General features: G+C 36.4%; 1 protein-coding gene across 1 annotated transcript in view; it reads left to right on the plus strand.

Moving 5' to 3' along the window:
• Nucleotides 1-17,560, plus strand: part of LOC128664541 (histamine H3 receptor-like) — a 221,910-nt gene that overhangs the window by 102,835 nt on the left and 101,515 nt on the right. Inside the window, exons 3-4 of the mRNA XM_053719362.1 lie at nt 3,636-3,959; nt 5,783-5,949. Coding sequence (XP_053575337.1) covers nt 3,636-3,959; nt 5,783-5,949 — 491 coding nt within the window. The remainder of the gene's footprint in view (nt 1-3,635; nt 3,960-5,782; nt 5,950-17,560) is intronic.

Consider the following 17,560-nt stretch of genomic DNA (forward strand, 5'->3'; position numbering starts at 1 on the left):
ACTTGCCCAGTGCCACCACTCATATCTGGTGTAACAGTAGTGTACATTTAAAAAAAAAAAAACTTTTTTGACTGTGAAATAATAGCAGACAGCTGCCAGTACCCAAGATGGCCGCCAATAAGGCAGATGGGGAGGGTTAGAGAGCTGTTTTTTGGGGGGATCAGGGAGGTTGGGGGCTAAGGGGGGATGCTACACCACAGCATATGTAAATATGCTATAAAAAAATTATTTTGTTTTAAAAAACCTTTTATTTTAGTACTGGCAGACTTTCTGCAAGTTCTTAAGATGGCGGGGACAATTGTGGGGTGGGGGAGGGAAGAGAGCTGTTCATGAACCCAAATTTTTAGGTTCGCGACATCACTAAGTATCAATATAACTCTAGGTTCTCAACTTAATCTCACGCCAGAGTTGATTATGCTCAATCAACCTAATAATTTGACTTGTAAAATAAGAAAACACCTATTCCAAATTCTACTCAATGCAGCCAACCAACTCATACCTAAACATTGGAAAACCCCACAAAGCCCTTCACTCTCAGAATGGAAAAACCTAGTAAATAAAAATTTAATGTTGGAAAGGTTTCATTACTTCAAACTATGTCAAATAGACTTCTTCCACGATATACAATTTCTCTGGGAATCCTTTCTCCATGGATAGAATAATTCATTCACTCAAAAAAAAAAAAAAATGGAAATCCGCCAAGTTGCAATAACTTTTAATCTCACCTGACTTACTGAGTACTACAGTACATACTTATAATTTCTTTCTTGCTTGTGTTTCTTTCTATTTTAATTGTGTTATCTCTTTAAGTAGATTTCCTTGTTTAATGTTAATTATACATTGCTAAATTGTTGGTTTCAGGGGCTCCTATTCCTTGACACATTTTGAGTGAGTACTAATAGTTAAGCACTTTAACTCTGCTTCCTTATCTTTATGATGAAAGGTTTATGTCCTTCACTCTTATGCTTACATTATCAATATTCATGGACATGCCAAAGTCTCAGCTCTGATGAAAAGACTTTATCCCAATTATTGGAAAATACTTTCAAATAAAGAGAATATAAATAAAATAAAAAATAAAAAACAGCCCAGAAAAAATGAATGACCAGCCCTATATTCCATTGAATCCATAAAATGCACACACCAGATTTTTCTCAAGGAGATTAATATGACACTCATCCCCTTAATATGTTTTTAACTATATGCTAACAGTGGCTGAAGTGAAGTTACCTTTCAGTCCCTCTATACAAGTACAGTAATACAAAATGCTGCTGTCTGTACATTTGGTCAATATAAAAATACCCCCCCCTTCAACTTCTTAACCAAAGAGACTTCAGCATCTTTTAACTACAAGTGAGCATGCAAACAGGACTTAAGTACCACATATACTAATACGCAGAATATACTGCCATGTATAATGATACTTAGGTTACACTGCAATAAATATGTGAGTGTTATAAACTGTTGGAATCTAGAGTGGACTGTTTAATCATGACAATTACTGAGAGCTATAATTAGCAAAGGTCACATATACTGAAACACGCAGCTCATAAATCTGATATTTTAAATGAAAGACCTTATCAACATAAGTATGAACAGGACATAAGAACTATACTCTAATAAACAGAACATACTGCCTTGTATAATGATATATGTGCCAATGTACTGATGATAACCTGCATAATAATGCTGACTATCTATATATTTCATTGTATAGGTAAATACCATACTGTGTTATTATGATTTCATTTTTTTTTTTAAATATTTTTGGTTTACAGAACTCCGTGCACGATTGTACTCCCTTGTTTACAGTGTGGGATGTGGATATGTATCGCATTAATGGGATGCATTCATTGTTTAATTTATCTTTCTGTATAGGGTTACTTTAAAAAAAAGACATTATGCTCATATCTTAGTTAATCATAGTATATTAAAGACATTCCTGTGCTTAAGAAATCATCATATCAGACCTATGGGTGATTGGTCTTATCCATCAATTGTTAAAGGGACAGTCTACACCAAAATTGTTATTGTTTAAAAAGTTAGGTAACACCTTTACTACCCATTCCCCAGCTTTGCACAACCAACATTGTTATATTAATATACTTTATAACATTTAAACCTCCAAATTTCTGCCTGTTTCTAAGCCACTACAGATAGCCTCTTATCACATGCATTTCTATTAGAGACGGCTAATTCATGTGTGCCATATAGCATTGTGCTCACTCCAGTGGAGTTGTGCATGACATAGCACTAATTGGCTAAAATGCTAGTCAATAGATAATAAATAAATAGCCCTCAGATAAGGGTGCTGTCTGCAGAGGCTTAGATACAAGGTAATCACAGAGGTAAAAAGTTTATTAGTATAACCCTGTTGGCTGTGCAAAATAATGGAATGAGTAATAAAGGGATTATATATCTTTTTAAACAAACATTTTGGAGTACAGTGAATATGGGAACTACACCTATTTAAAGATACAATAAAAAAAATAAAAAAGAAGAGGGTTGAGAAAAAGAATATATACAAGTAGAAAGGAAAGAATAGGAATATAGTTTGGGAGAATAATCTAACAGAAGCACAAACATTTGCCTAGATCTGCCATTCAAAAACATTTATGGATGTCTTAAACTTTACTCTACATGTTCTAATAGTACCCACTGTGTAATATACCTAATATATACTTCTTAATATTATTTTTATTTTATATCATTTTATAAAACGTATTCCTGGAGAATGCACCAGCATGCAAAAACAAAATCATGGATGCTGTATGAATAGATGCCCAACTTCCTTACAAACTGAATATTATGACTGACAATTCTCTTTGAACGTACTGCTTTATAAAAACACAGCAAACAGTAATATCACAGAGGACCTAGTTTTACCAGTGCAGTGCAGCTCTAATGTAACGTATTCACTTACATATTATATATAAATACATTAGAAGAACATAAATAGAATTTAAATGTCAGCTGATATAGACTAGTTTATGATAATACGTTGCATTATTATAATATCTCTTACCCAGATTTGCCAGTTATATTTTTTGCAATACTGTATACAGTACTATAACCCAAATCCCCAACAGTGAGTTAGTTAAACCTACAAGAACAACAAAAAATGTATATAAAGCACATCACATATAATAAAGATGAGACAAACTCTAACGCTACAAAAATAATCAACCATTAAACCCAATACCAAAGGGCTTTGGCTATGCTGTGTTTGGGATTAATACGTTTGTTTTCTGAATATCACAACGTCAATCAAAGCTCACAGTTTATCACAGTATTAAAGAAGTAGTTAATGTGTTGGCAAGAACACCCAGATCTGATTGTTAGGGACTTGCTACTACCTGGCATCTGTTTCTCCCGTGCCCTTTCTTGCTAGGAGGGGCGCAGCCTCTTTACTCTGAATCAGTCCACGCGTTTTCTCAAATGACTCGGTTGTTATCCAGAAGCTTTCAGTACTGAATCCACGGGAAGGAAAGGGAGCTGTGAGTTTGAAGTTTCCACATACCAGCAGCAGATATAAATATATATTTCATTCCTTGCAACCTTTTCCCCCAGGATTCTTCCTGCTCTATGAGGGCAGATTTCATCAACCTGAATAATATGACTCTTGCTCGGAATAGTTTTTCGATTTCCCTGCTCTTCGGTTCGTTCTGGAGGCAAGAAGTGTGAGCCAGACGAGATGCCAGCAGCAGATATAGGGAACGGTTCGCTGTATGACAGCCAGCGTGGAAACCGGTGCCTGGCAGGTGTCGAGGAGCAGTTTCAGTACTATGGACAGTTCTCTCCCAGTGTCTCTATTCTCCTGGCAGTGCTGATGGCTCTTATGGTTCTGGCCACTGTATTGGGGAACGCTTTGGTGATCTTGGCATTTGTTGTGGATAGAGGTCTGCGTACTCAAGGGAATTTTTTCTTCCTTAACTTGGCAATTGCAGATTTTCTAGTTGGTAAGTGGTTTGGAAGCAGAGACTTCCATTATAGCCTAACATAATAAAGATATTCCTAGGTTACAGTTATACTTTATAGCCAGAGCCTATGTGGTATTCAGGACTATACCTGCAGATTCCTATGTCTGTGTGTGATATAAAACAAACTGAATTCAGGGCTATACCAGCAGATTCCCATGTCTGTGTGTGATATAAAACAAACTGAATTCAGGGCTATACCTGCATATTCCCATGTCTGTGTGTGATATAAAACAAACTGAATTCAGGGCTATACCTGCACTGATTCCCATGTCTGTGTGATATAAAACAAACTGAATTCAGTGCTATACCTGCTGATTCCTATGTCTGTGTGTGATATAAAACAAACTGAATTCAGGGCTATACCTGCACTGATTCCCATGTCTGTGTGATATAAAACAAACTGAATTCAGGGCTATACCTGCTGATTCCCATGTCTGTGTGTGATATAAAACAAACTGAATTCAGGGCTATACCTGCACTGATTCCCATGTCTGTGTGTGATATAAAACAAACTGAATTCAGGGCTATACCTGCTGATTCCCATGTCTGTGTGTGATATAAAACAAACTGAATTCAGGGCTATACCTGCTGATTCCTGTGTCTGTGTGTGATATAAAACTAACTGAATTCAGGGCTATACCTTCAGATTTCTATGTCTGTGTGTGATATAAAACAAACTGAATTCAGGACTATACCTGCTGATTCCTGTGTCTGTGTGTGATATAAGACAAACAGAATTCAGGGCTATACCTGCTGATTCATATGTCTATGTGTGATATAAAACTAACTGAATTCAGGGCTATACCTGCTGATTCCTTTGTGTGTGATATAAAACTAACTGAATGCAGGGCTATACCTGCTGATTCCTTTGTGTGTGATATAAAACAAACTGAATTCATGGCTATACCTGATGATTCCTGTGTCTGTGTGTGATATAAAACTAACTGAATTCAGGGCTATACCTGCTGATTCATATGTCTATGTCTGATATAAAACTAACTGAATTCAGGGCTATACCTGCTGATTCCTGTGTATGTGTGTGATATAAAACTAACTGAATTCAGGGCTATACCTGCTGATTCCTTTGTGTGTGATATAAAACAAACTGAATTCATGGCTATACCTGCTGATTCCTGTGTATGTGTGTGATATAAAACTAACTGAATTCAGGGATATACCTGCTGATTCCTATGTCTGTGTGTGATATAAAACTAACTGAATTCAGGGCTATACCTGCTGATTCCTATGTCTGTGATATAAAACTAACTGAATTGTGGGCTATACCTAATGATTCCTGTGTCTGTGTGTGATATAAAACTAACTGAATTCAGTGCTATACCTGCTGATTCATATGTCTGTGTGTGATATAAAACTAACTGAATTGTGGGCTATACCTAATGATTCCTGTGTCTGTGTGTGACATAAAACTAACTGAATTCAGGGCTATACCTGCTGATTCCTGTGTCTGTGTGTGAAAAACAAACTGAATTCTGGGCTATACCTGCTGATTCCTATGTGTGCTAAGAAAAACTGAATTCCCATAGCCTTCACTCAAACAGCACTGCCATTCTTTAATGTTAACGTACAGGTACCCTGATGTTCTATAGAAATATACCTTTATATTGAGTAAAAGTGCCCCAAATCGCCTGTTACTCTATATTTTGTATTTAGTAATACGCCCTATAGTTCTAGATTCCAGCTATGATAAAACATAAGCTTGTGTATTATTTATAATTAGGCTTAATTCAAAATATATCTTACCCTTTTGTGTTTCTGAGATGTAATGTATATTTGTAACACAGGTGGATTCTGCATCCCTCTCTACATCCCCTATGTCCTGACTGGCCAGTGGAAGTTTGGCAAAGGATTGTGCAAGTTGTGGCTGGTAATGGACTATCTCCTATGCACTGCATCTGTGTTTAACATCGTCCTGATCAGCTATGACCGATTCATCTCAGTAACTAAAGCGGTGAGATAACGCTCAATATATCTCCTTACTATAAAAGGAGGATTTGATGAAACAGGCAACAATATAATAACAGCGCTACAGTTTAAATATTTTATAGTTAATCAATTTCAATCTATAGCCAATTCAAACATAATCGGCTAAAAAAACAAGATTTTATGTCATTCAATAGAAGCCTTAAAAATGTGCCCTGCAATAAAACACTAAAGACATATAGCTATAATAAAACAACCTTGTCTTATAACATTGTATTACCTGCCCCATATAAAGCACAATACAGCTACTAACATAATGCTCAGTCTAGAAATGGATAGATTGTATAAACATATGTGCACACGCTGAAACCTTGTAGTTTTCATTATAAAAAAAAACGTAATCATGTTAAATGGGATACCAATGTTTTAGTACTGTTTATTAAATCGTGGCTTAAATGATCAATGTTCTCAACAAAAACAGATCAATTGCTGCGGCTGTCTCTGTTCTGCCTCTTTTCAAGCTGTATTGATTGTATCAATAAACAAACAATACAAAGCCTGATAATTATAACATAAATGATCTATTACTTAGCTGTGTTTTCTTTTCTTCAGGATGTGAATAATTATAGAACACATGTCTTTTCTAAAAGATGGGTCCAACTACAGTTAGTATAATTGATTGATCCAAAGAATCAAATACTTAAAGGGACAGTAAAGTCAGAATTAGACTTTCACGAATCAGATAGAATATTGCATTTTAAATGACTTTCCAATTTACTTCTGTTAAATTTGCTCTGCTCTTTTGGTGTCTGTTGTTGAAAGTAAACCTAGGTAAGCTGATAAAAGCTTAGGAGCATGCATGTGTCTTTAGCAGTCTATGGCAGAAGTATTTGCAACAATGTTTAAAGGGTCACTATACACCAATTTTAATTTAGCTGCATGTAATAGACACTACTATAAAGAATAATATGCACAGATACTGATATAAAAATCCAGTATAAAACCTTTTTAAAAACTTACTTAGAAGCTCCCACTTTAGCACTGTTGGTGAGATTAGTCTGGAACACCCACTGAAAGGGGCTGATAGCAGACCCTCCCCCTCCTCAGCATATGCATAGACCCATTATACAAGCAGAAGCAATGTGAAGTCTGTATACATCAGTATACATCTAAAACTTTGGGGCTTGGTTAGGAGTCTGAAAATCAGCACAATGTGATTTAAAAATATGCAAAACTATACATTTTTACAAAATAACTATGGGCTATATAAATTGATCATGTACAACTCATTTAGGTGAAGAAAAATCTAGTGTACAATGTCCCTTTAATATTTATAAAAACACTGCTGACAGATGGCTAAAGACATATGCATGCTCATGGACTCACCTATGATTACTCGTTAACAAAGGATAGCAACAAGAAAACTAAGCAAAATTGATAACAGAATTGGAAAATTGTTTAAAATGATATGCATAAAACATTTCAAATTTAATTTGGTAACAAATAGTGCTTCTTTTTTTTTACCTAAGCCAGAGATAAATTTTATAGCATCACAATTATAGACTATGTTACATCTGACAAACAGGTTGTGATATAGTGATATATAATCTAGTAAATATAGGGTGTTAAGTCCCTTTAAAGGGACATGGAACTCAAAAATTTTCTTTGATGATTCAGATAGAACATACAATTTTAAACAACTTTCCAATTTACTTCTATTATCTAATTTGCTTTCTTGTGTAAGAGGGGTGATAGTCGGCACTAACAATATATCCCAATAGCCAAGAACTGAAAAAACTCCTCCTCCCCAGTAGTTATGAAATAGATAAAGGATCAAAATAAGAGAAAATAGAACTGGTGATAAAAATAGCTGGGATATATACTACACTATTAATATGTATACCATAGATGGTCACAAATCTATATTGTGGATAAGACACAAAGATATAAATATATGTCAAAATATATTCTATTTAAAACCAAAAAGGTGTAACTCACAATGTTAAAGTGGTTCTAAATAAATGTTGCTCACATAAAAGTATGAAAAACTAATGAAATGTATTAAATGTACCAAAAGATATTCTGTCTAAAACCAAATAAGTAAAACTTACAGTGGATAAAGGGTTTTTATACAAAACAGTCAATACTACTCACATAAAAAGTTTTAAAATATGAAATAGGGACATCTCCCTAGATAGTAAAACCAAGTTCAAAAGGATGCGATATGTGAAACATTCAAATCGCTATTAAAATGGTGCATTACAGTCTAAAATGTAAGGTACCTTACTCTTTATTCATACAGTGAAAAAACAAATGTCCGATGGGTGGCAAGCCCCTGTTGGCTGTGGCAAAAAATGCACATCTCGCACCCCCCCTAGTGACGCCACTGCGCCTAGCTGCTGATTGGTGGTTGCACATAGATAACTCATGTCATTGGTTCACCCAATGTGTTTAGCTAGCTTCCTGAATGCAATGCTGCTCCTTTTGGAATATAAGAAAATGCCAAAGGAATAAAGCAAATTTGCTAATTAAAGTAACTTGGAATATTGTTTAAAATTGTATACTCTTTCTGAATCATGAAAGAAAAGTTTTTGGTCTTGTGTCCCTTTAAAGAGCACGAAAAATGATTTTATATGCACACAGCCATATTTTCTTTCTGAAAAAAACGTATTTATTTGGGCACACTAGCTTTATTATATATGATTCCATATGGTAAAGTCTGGCATTATATTCGTAATCTGTTTTGCAAAGGGAATCGTTATGCATAGCTAATAGGTAGCTCATTTTTAAGTAATGCTAAAACAATCTATACACTGCACATGAAATGTATATTGTAGCCACCTTGTGGATTGCCCCAACGCACAATGTAAAACATCTTGTATTATAGGAAAGATGGTGGATTATCTTTATTAGAATCTAAGATACATTTTTATTTTATTTTTCACAAAATAAACATATTTCTGAGGCAATTAACCCTCAAGCAAAGGGGCATAAGAACAAAAAGAGAATTCTCTAATGTGCTAGAGCATTTTATTATTGCAGTATTGCTAGCATATAACGGTTAACTACTGAAATGTGGTTAAACACATAGGTAAAGTCTGCTCTAAAGCCGCAAGGCACTACTCTGACCATGAACGTTTAATGTTTGTTTTTATGCCCCTTTAAGAGAGATAACATGGAAAAAAAATGTTTGATATTACTAGAGCAGTTAATTTTTGACTGATATCTATCTGCCCTATGTGTTTGGTAACTGATAAATGTAAAGAAAAATGAAAAGAAGCAGTCATGTCGTGCTTCTGGTACTGCCTAACAAAGGCAAAATGATTAACTAATCAGGAGATGCAGTGAGAATTGCAATTGTTGATTGGCTGATGAATACCCTTTAATAGGACAGGCACCAGAAACATACTAAGCATGCTCCATGCAGTCAAGCAAATAGGGTATGAGACAATAGTCAAACTTAAAGGGGCACTGAACCCATTTTTTTTCTTTTATGATTCAGATAGAGCATAAAATTTTAAGCAACTTTCTAATTTACTCCTATTATCAAATTTTCGTTCTCTTGCAATCTTTATTTTAAAAGCAGGAATGTAAATCTTAGCAGCCAAGCCATTTTAGGTTCAGCACCATGGATAGAGCTTGCTTATTGGAGGCTTACATTTACCCACTAAGAAGCAAGCATAACCCAGGTTCTCAACCAAAAATGGGCTGGCTCCTATGCATCACATTCCTGTTTTTTAAATAAAGATAGGAAGAGACAGAAGAAAAATTGAAATAGGAGTAAATTAGAAAATTGCTTAAAATTGAATGCTTTATCTGAATCATGAAATAAAAAAATTGGGGTTAGTGTCCCTTTAATCTGCTCCAGAAATATGTTACATTTAACCACCAATCAGCAAGCACTACCCAAGTGCTGAACCAAAAATGGCCTGGCTCCTAGGCTTACATTCCTTCTTTTCAATAAAGATACCAAGAGAACGAAGAAAAATTGATAATATGAGTAAATAGAAAGTTTCTTAAAATATCATGCTCTATCTGAATAATGAAAGAAGAAAAAATGGGTTCAGTGTCCCTTTAACTAATGAAATGTGGTTAAACACATAGGTAAAGTCTGCTCTAAAGCAGCAATGCACTTCTCTGACCATGAAAGTTTATTTTTTGTTTTCATGCCCCTTTAAGAGATAACAATTTTTTTTAAAAAATGTTTAATATTACTAATTATGTTGACTAATATCTACCTGCCCTATTTGTTTGGTAACTTATAAATGTAAAGAAAAGTGAAAAGAAGCAGTCATGTCGTGCTTCTGGTACTGCCTAACAAAGGCAAAATGATCAACTAATCAGGAGATGCAGTGACAATTGCAATTGCTGATTGGCTGATAAATACCCTTTCATAGGACAGGCACCAGGAACACACAATGGGGCATATTTATCAAGCTCCGTATGGAGCTTCATGCCCCGTGTTTCTGGCAAGCCTGCAGGCTCACTGGAAACACAAGTTATGAAGTAGCGGTCTAAAGACCGCTGCTCCATAACCTGTCCGTCTGCTCTGAGGCGGCAGACAGACATTGCCAGAAATTAGACATGTGCGATTCGGTTCGGTCCGAATCGAAATTCGGACGAATTTTGCCAAATTCGGAATTCGGATCGATTCGAATTTCCGAATTGCGGCAGTGCCGAATCTACTGAATAAATCCGAATCGATTCGAATTTATTCGGATGGATTCGGATGGATTCGGATGGATTTGGATGGATTCGGATGGCCATGTATTACACTAGTATTGTACAGTATACTAGTGTAATACACAGCACATCCCACTTAACAGTGCCGAAATTCCGAAAAATCCGAATCGATTCGAACCGAACCGAATTTCACACGAATCCGAAAGAATCCAAATGAATCCGAAACGAATTCATTCGATTTCTTCCGAATTTGAATCGATCCGAACCGAAAGTTCACAAGAACTGCTGGTGTAATGATAAATGCCAAGAGCATATGCTGTGGGCATTTATCGATGTGCAGCGGACATGATAATTCGGCCCCTAAGCATGCTCCATGCAGTCAAGCAAATAGGGTATGAGACAATAGTCAAACTTAATCTGCTCCAGCAATATGTTACATTTAGCCACCAATCAGCAAGAGCTACCCAAGTGCTGATCCAAAAATGGGCCGACTCCTAGGCTTACATTCCTTCTTTCAATAAACATACCAAGAGAATGAAGAGAAATTGATTATAGGAGTATATTAGAAAGTTGCTTTAAATTGCACTCTCTATCTAATCATGAAAGAAAAAAATTGTGTTTCATATCCCTTTAATTTCAGTTCAATTTGCAACTTTAAATGCTGTAATACGTTGAACACAGAGTATAGTTGTTCTTAGTACTCTTTAAGACCAGCAAGATAATGACAATGGGCAACATTTACTAACAGCCTTTTTACTTCATGTTTTTCCAGTTCATAAGTTATTATTTGCTGCTGAATATCTGAGGTTCATTTCCATATTATGGGCATGGTACAATATTGGGGGGGGGGATGTAATGGATGTAGAGATTGATAGTATATTAAGACTTATTCCATTAAATAACACATTAGTCCTATCCTGGATTTATTTACAAACGGCTAGATTTAGAGTTTTGTCTGTAACGACCCGCGTATCTAACGCTGGCTTTTTTCTGGCCGCACCTTTAAAATAACTCTGGTATTGAGAGTCCACAGAATGGCTGCGTTAGGCTCCAAAAAAGGAGCGTAGAGCATATTTAACACAACTTCAACTCTCGATACCAGAGTTGCTTACGGACGCGGCCATCCTCAAAAACGTGCTCGTGCACGATTCCCCCATAGGAAACAATGGGGCTGTTTGAGCTGAAAAAAAACCTAACACCTGCAAAAAAGCCGTGTTCAGCTCCTAACGCAGCCCCATTGTTTGCTATGGGGAAACACTTCCTACGTCTGCACCTAACTTAGGGGGGTGTTTTATTGTTAGGGTTAGACTTAGCTTTAGGGGTTAATACATTTATTAGAATAGCGGTGAGCTCCAGTCGGCAGATTAGGGGTTAATAATTGAAGTTAGGTGTCGGCGATGTTAGGGAGGGCAGATTAGGGGTTAATACTATTTATTATAGGGTTAGTGAGGCGGATTAGGGGTTAATAACTTTATTATAGTAGCGGTGCGGTCCGCTCGGCAGATTAGGGGTTAATAAGTGTAGGCAGGTGGAGACGACGTTGAGGGGGGCAGATTAGGGGTTAATAAATATAATATAGGGGTCGGCGGTGTTAGGAGCAGCAGATTAGGGGTACATATCTATAATGTAGGTGGCCGCTCTTTGCGGTCGGCAGATTAGGGGTTAATTATTGTAGGTAGCTGGCTGCGACGTTGTTGGGGGCAGGTTAGGGGTTAATAAATATAATATAGGGGTCGGCAGTGTTAGGGGCAGCAGATTAGGGGTACATAAGTATAACGTATGTGGCGGTCGGCAGATTAGGGGTTAAAAAAATTAATCGAGTGTCGGCGATGTGGGGGGACCTCGGTTTAGGGGTACATAGGTAGTTTATGGGTGTTAGTGTACTTTAGAGCACAGACGTTAAGAGCTTTATAAACCGGCGTTAGCCCAGAAAGCTCTTAACTACTGACTTTTTTCTGCGGCTGGAGTTTTGTCGTTAGATTTCTAACGCTCACTTCAGACACGACTCTAAATACCGGAGTTAGAAAGATCCCATTGAAAAGATAGGATACGCAATTGACGTAAGGGGATCTGCGGTATGGAAAAGTCGCGGCTGAAAAGTGAGCGTTAGACCCTTTTTTGAATGACTCCAAATACCGGCGGTAGCCTAAAACCAGCGTTAGGAGCCTCTAACACTGGTTTTCACGGCTAACGCCAAACTCCAAATCTAGGCCAAAGAGTGTGGATTGTAGTAATCTCGACTTTTAAGTCAAATACATAGAATTTTAACAGATGTAATATTGTTTCTTTAATTGAAATGCTTTTAACATACTATTTCAATTGGATAATGTAATGGGATTATCTAACTCCTAAAAATAATTTAACTAGAATTATTATTCTATTTCATTTTTTTTATTGAAGTTTTCTAATAGAAATACAAACATTGTACAGAATGTAAAAAACAATATAGGTTCAGTTCAAAGTTAAAGTAAAATGCACTGTACATCAACAAAATAGAAGTACCATAAATGGTGAGTATAGTTGCTAGTAGTATTATAGGATGCCATTCTAGTTGCAAACCTTCTAAATGTAAAGTAGGAGGTCACTCTTAGGCCTCAAACACATAAGGTGCAATTGTATGAATAGAAGGTGTCTGGGCCTGAAGAGACTGCTCTTGGGTGTCACACGACATACCTTGTCTTTGCAATATTCTAGTAAACTCTTCTTTATTGCAATCTAAATATTGATAATGGTAATTCCAAGGGAATAATATAATATAACTAATAATTAACAAGAAACAAAAAATGTTAACCCCTTTATAGGAGCTAGTGGTCACACCTGGGCAACAACGAGATAAAATTGAAAATATAGGGGAATATAAAAGGAAAAAAACTACATATGCAGTATTAAGTAAGCAATTTAAGATATTGATTGGTAAGAGTATATTGGATATTGTTTTTTTGTTTTATAATAAAATAAACATTTAGCAAAACCAAGATAAGAAGGAGACTACTAATTATGTATCTTATTCAGTGATGTAGGATGTCTCAACAAAACAAACTTCTTAGAGCTAAAATATCACAAAATAAAATAAATAGCCTGGTGGAATAATGTCCAGGGGGTTGACATTTATTATAGTGGGAGGCAAACAGGTTGCTTTAATATTTTGATTAAAAGGGCAATGAAATAGGAATATCAGCCAGATGAGAGATATTAAATGCCATTCTATGAAGGACTAAAATCTAAATATAGGGAAGCTAATTGTGCATCAGAATAATATGTGCTCATAAGATAAAATATGTGGAATACTGGTTAAACTGGGAGCACAATAACTATTATATGGGCTTAGTCAGTAATATAAATATAGCTCTAGCTAAGATAGAATAATTGACTAAGGAATCAGCTATAAACATGGCCCACTGCCTCGGCTGACCGCAAAATGTGTGGATAATAGTGTTAAATCCATTAACAATAAGCGCTTGCCTTGTAGATGATTGCGGACATAAAGGTTGTATATCATAAAGTGTCTGTCCAAAGCTAACAAGTTAACATAATCCATATGGGTTGCATAACTGAAATGGAGATATGACATTATATATATATATATATATATATATATATATACATATATATATATATATATATATACAGGTGGCATTTATTAAAATAGCCAGTAGGTGGAGCTGTCCGCTTGTGCTGCAGCAAAGCATTAATCAGTTTAACTAGACCTGAGCTATCGAGCAGATTTCAAAGGAAAAAGATCTTCCTATCTATAAATCAGTCCAGATTGGAATGCATAGAAAGAACTGTTTGCAGAAAAATGCAAGTGAAGTCTGTGTTGTGTGATTATTTTATTAGGTTTATAATGTTGTTTAGCAAATGTTTTTGTTCATTTAACTTAGTTTAATTATATAGTCTGTGTTGTGTGATTATTTTATTAGGTTTGTAATGCTGTTTAGCATTTAAAGTCTTCATTTCAAAACTTTAAAAATAATGTATTAGGTGTTACTTATGACAATTTTGAGAGGGGCCTGGAACCTAACTCCCTCACTTCCCATTGACTTACATTATAAACTGGGTTTCAAATTACAACGGTTTTGATTTACAACCATTCCTTCTGGAACCTAACCCCGGCGTAAACTGAGGGCTACCTGTATATATATATATATATATATATATATATATATATATATATATATACATATACTCCATATATTACATGTTAAATATTCATGTCTCAGTTAGAAAAGCTCTTACATTAAGCCACATATTTAGCATAGGAAAAAATAGTAAACATTTCCACAATATACAGTCACTATAGTGACTTATTTTAGTGGGAAAATCAAACTGCAAAGTACTTTTAATCTGCTAGGGTTAGGGATTATGTAGCATGTGCAATTTACTAGCTCTTAAAACAAAAACACATAGGGCAAGATTACCAGTTGTGCATTATGAGTTTTCCGCATGCGATGTGGTCTTTTCGCAATCAATTTCCTTTGCGCAGCTATTACTAGTTGTGAAAAATCGTGATTGTGTGCACTTTCGCCTTTACGCAATAATCCTTTCCGTGCTCAATGTACTGTAGTTAACAGTTTTGCACAACATAAAGTTTCACAAAACACTTCAAAAAAACATAACAAAGTACACTTACACTCATATTTACACTGTATAGTAAAAATTATTTTAAAAAAAATATTGCGCAAAAAAGTTAGAAGGGCTCAAAGATATGAGATCTTGTGTGTTAGACATAAAAGCAGACGCAGGGAATTTACATTGAATTACATACACATACATAGAGAAACATGGATTTATATGTATAGAGATATGTTTAACAGTGGAGATAATGAAGATATTTTACATTACAATCTTATGCACATTAAACAATATCTCAGGGGGGGCGGAGCTAACTGCCAAGAGGAGAAGACGTCTCTACACTGAGCTCTCCAAAGAAATCTTATATTAACCTACTAAAAGTCTCCATATCCTAATGATTATACTAAACTTGTACACTATTTTGACATATTATCAAGTGGAGCATAAGCCAGCTTGTGTGAGACTAAAATAAGGAAGCTCAGACATTATGCTCCGGTATGACGCAGCTCTGAACCGTTGTGAAGCTGAGCCACCATTTTTGAGACTATTCTTGGACTTATACCCAAGCCTATACTATATTTCCGTTTTACCAACACGGCTCCACTCAAACAGTGCATTTTAGGCTTCAAACTAGGAGCGGCTGAACCCCCACCCCCTATTTTCCCTTCCCGCTGGTGTTTCGTTCACACTGTATCAGGGAAAAGCGGAGGGCGACAGAGTTCTCAACATCTCACTGCAGATACTTACCTGTGCCTGTATTGGCCTCCTGACGTCATGGAACCTACAGACAGGGAGGAGGATGCGATGCTGTCTTTATTTGGATGACCACTTCTTTGATTTGCGGCAAAGCTTCCTAGCGCTACTTGACCTGGCTAAGCAGCTACCGCAGGAACCACGGTCGACCCCGCAGCAGGAGACCTCGATAGCCATCTTAGAGTCAGCTGGTAGTCAGTGTGCGAGGGCAGCTCACCAGACTGCCGTGCAGACTAAGCATACACCGACGCGCTTGGCACCCTTAGAACTCGAGACATTATCTCACAACCGTCCAGATGCCGGGTTGCTACATGCTGCCTTGTTTGGGATGATTCTCAGCAGGAGGGGAGAGAAAGCGCCTGAATCAGCTCAGACTTCGCCAGAGATGGAGCACGGCTCCCTAAATTGTTCTCTCCAGGACTATGTCATCTACTTAGGGACACAGCCACAGGAACTGGGACTGCCATGGCATCTCATTTCTATTTTGATGCTATGCTACTTGGCTCACCCGAAATCCGGGGTGGATTGAGCGCCACTGCCTATCTTCATGGCCTTCCAGGTTTCAGTTATGTCATTAATGACTCTTTCTTATGTTATATGTTACTATTCCTTAAGATACATAGTTAAGCTTAGATATAGAGTTTTGTTTTATTTAATATGTCAGGGTTATACATTATTGCCCACTCCTTTTGCTCTCGGCTCATATAGGAAAGTCATGTAAGGGCCATATCACTGAGATTTGTCTAGATCCTCTGTTATTAGTTAAATCATATGTAACCATGCTCTTCAACAAAAGTTTCAGTACATACTTGCTATCTATAGATTCTGAGAAGTTAGTCTACACTATTGTTTAGCCTTATATCATGACAATTCTAGATGACAGACAATTTAGGAGGTAGCCAAGCTTGTTTTACTTGAACTGACACCTTGTTTTGCCAAGCTAGACACTGACAATTGCTCCCTCGTACGCAGACTGGCTGTCCGCCAGTTTGCCGCAATCACTTATGTCATTCATACTGACTGGAGTTTAATTTAAAAGTTTTCTGACTATAGCTTGGCCCTACTATGTTCTAGCTAGATATATTGACCATATTGCATGTGATAACTATACATAACTAATGCTGGTCTGTGTAATATCTACCACCCTAGAGAAACTATTGTGGCAGAATGTACCTACTACCTCTTATCTTGTTATTCCTTATAAATTCGCCATGGTTGAAATCGGAGAATATCTAATTATATACCAGAAAGTTTCCCTCCCCCGCCCCTTAGACCCCAAACATATATCCAGAATAATTACCAGGCTCAGCCTCCCCCCCCCCCCCCTTCTTATCTTCTTATACTTTTATATTTTTATACCAGCTATATTCCATGTAGAGAATCCCAGAGATGTGAATTGGGGATATTATTCTTTTTTTTTTTTACTTTTTGAGGGTGGAAGAAACCTCCCCTATTATGTTGACATGAGCAGAATTGGCAGTATAAGGTGACTTTATCATACATCATCACAGTTATGTCACATGCAATTGAAAAGTGGCCAATAGCAGAAGAACTTCATCTATAGGAAAGAGGGGCTTTAAAGAGCCCCCATTGCAGACCCAAACACAGATTATGAGAGTATTAATCACTCC

This window comes from Bombina bombina, chromosome 1 (genome assembly GCF_027579735.1).
Source record: "Bombina bombina isolate aBomBom1 chromosome 1, aBomBom1.pri, whole genome shotgun sequence".
Taxonomy (NCBI): Eukaryota; Metazoa; Chordata; class Amphibia; order Anura; family Bombinatoridae; genus Bombina; species Bombina bombina.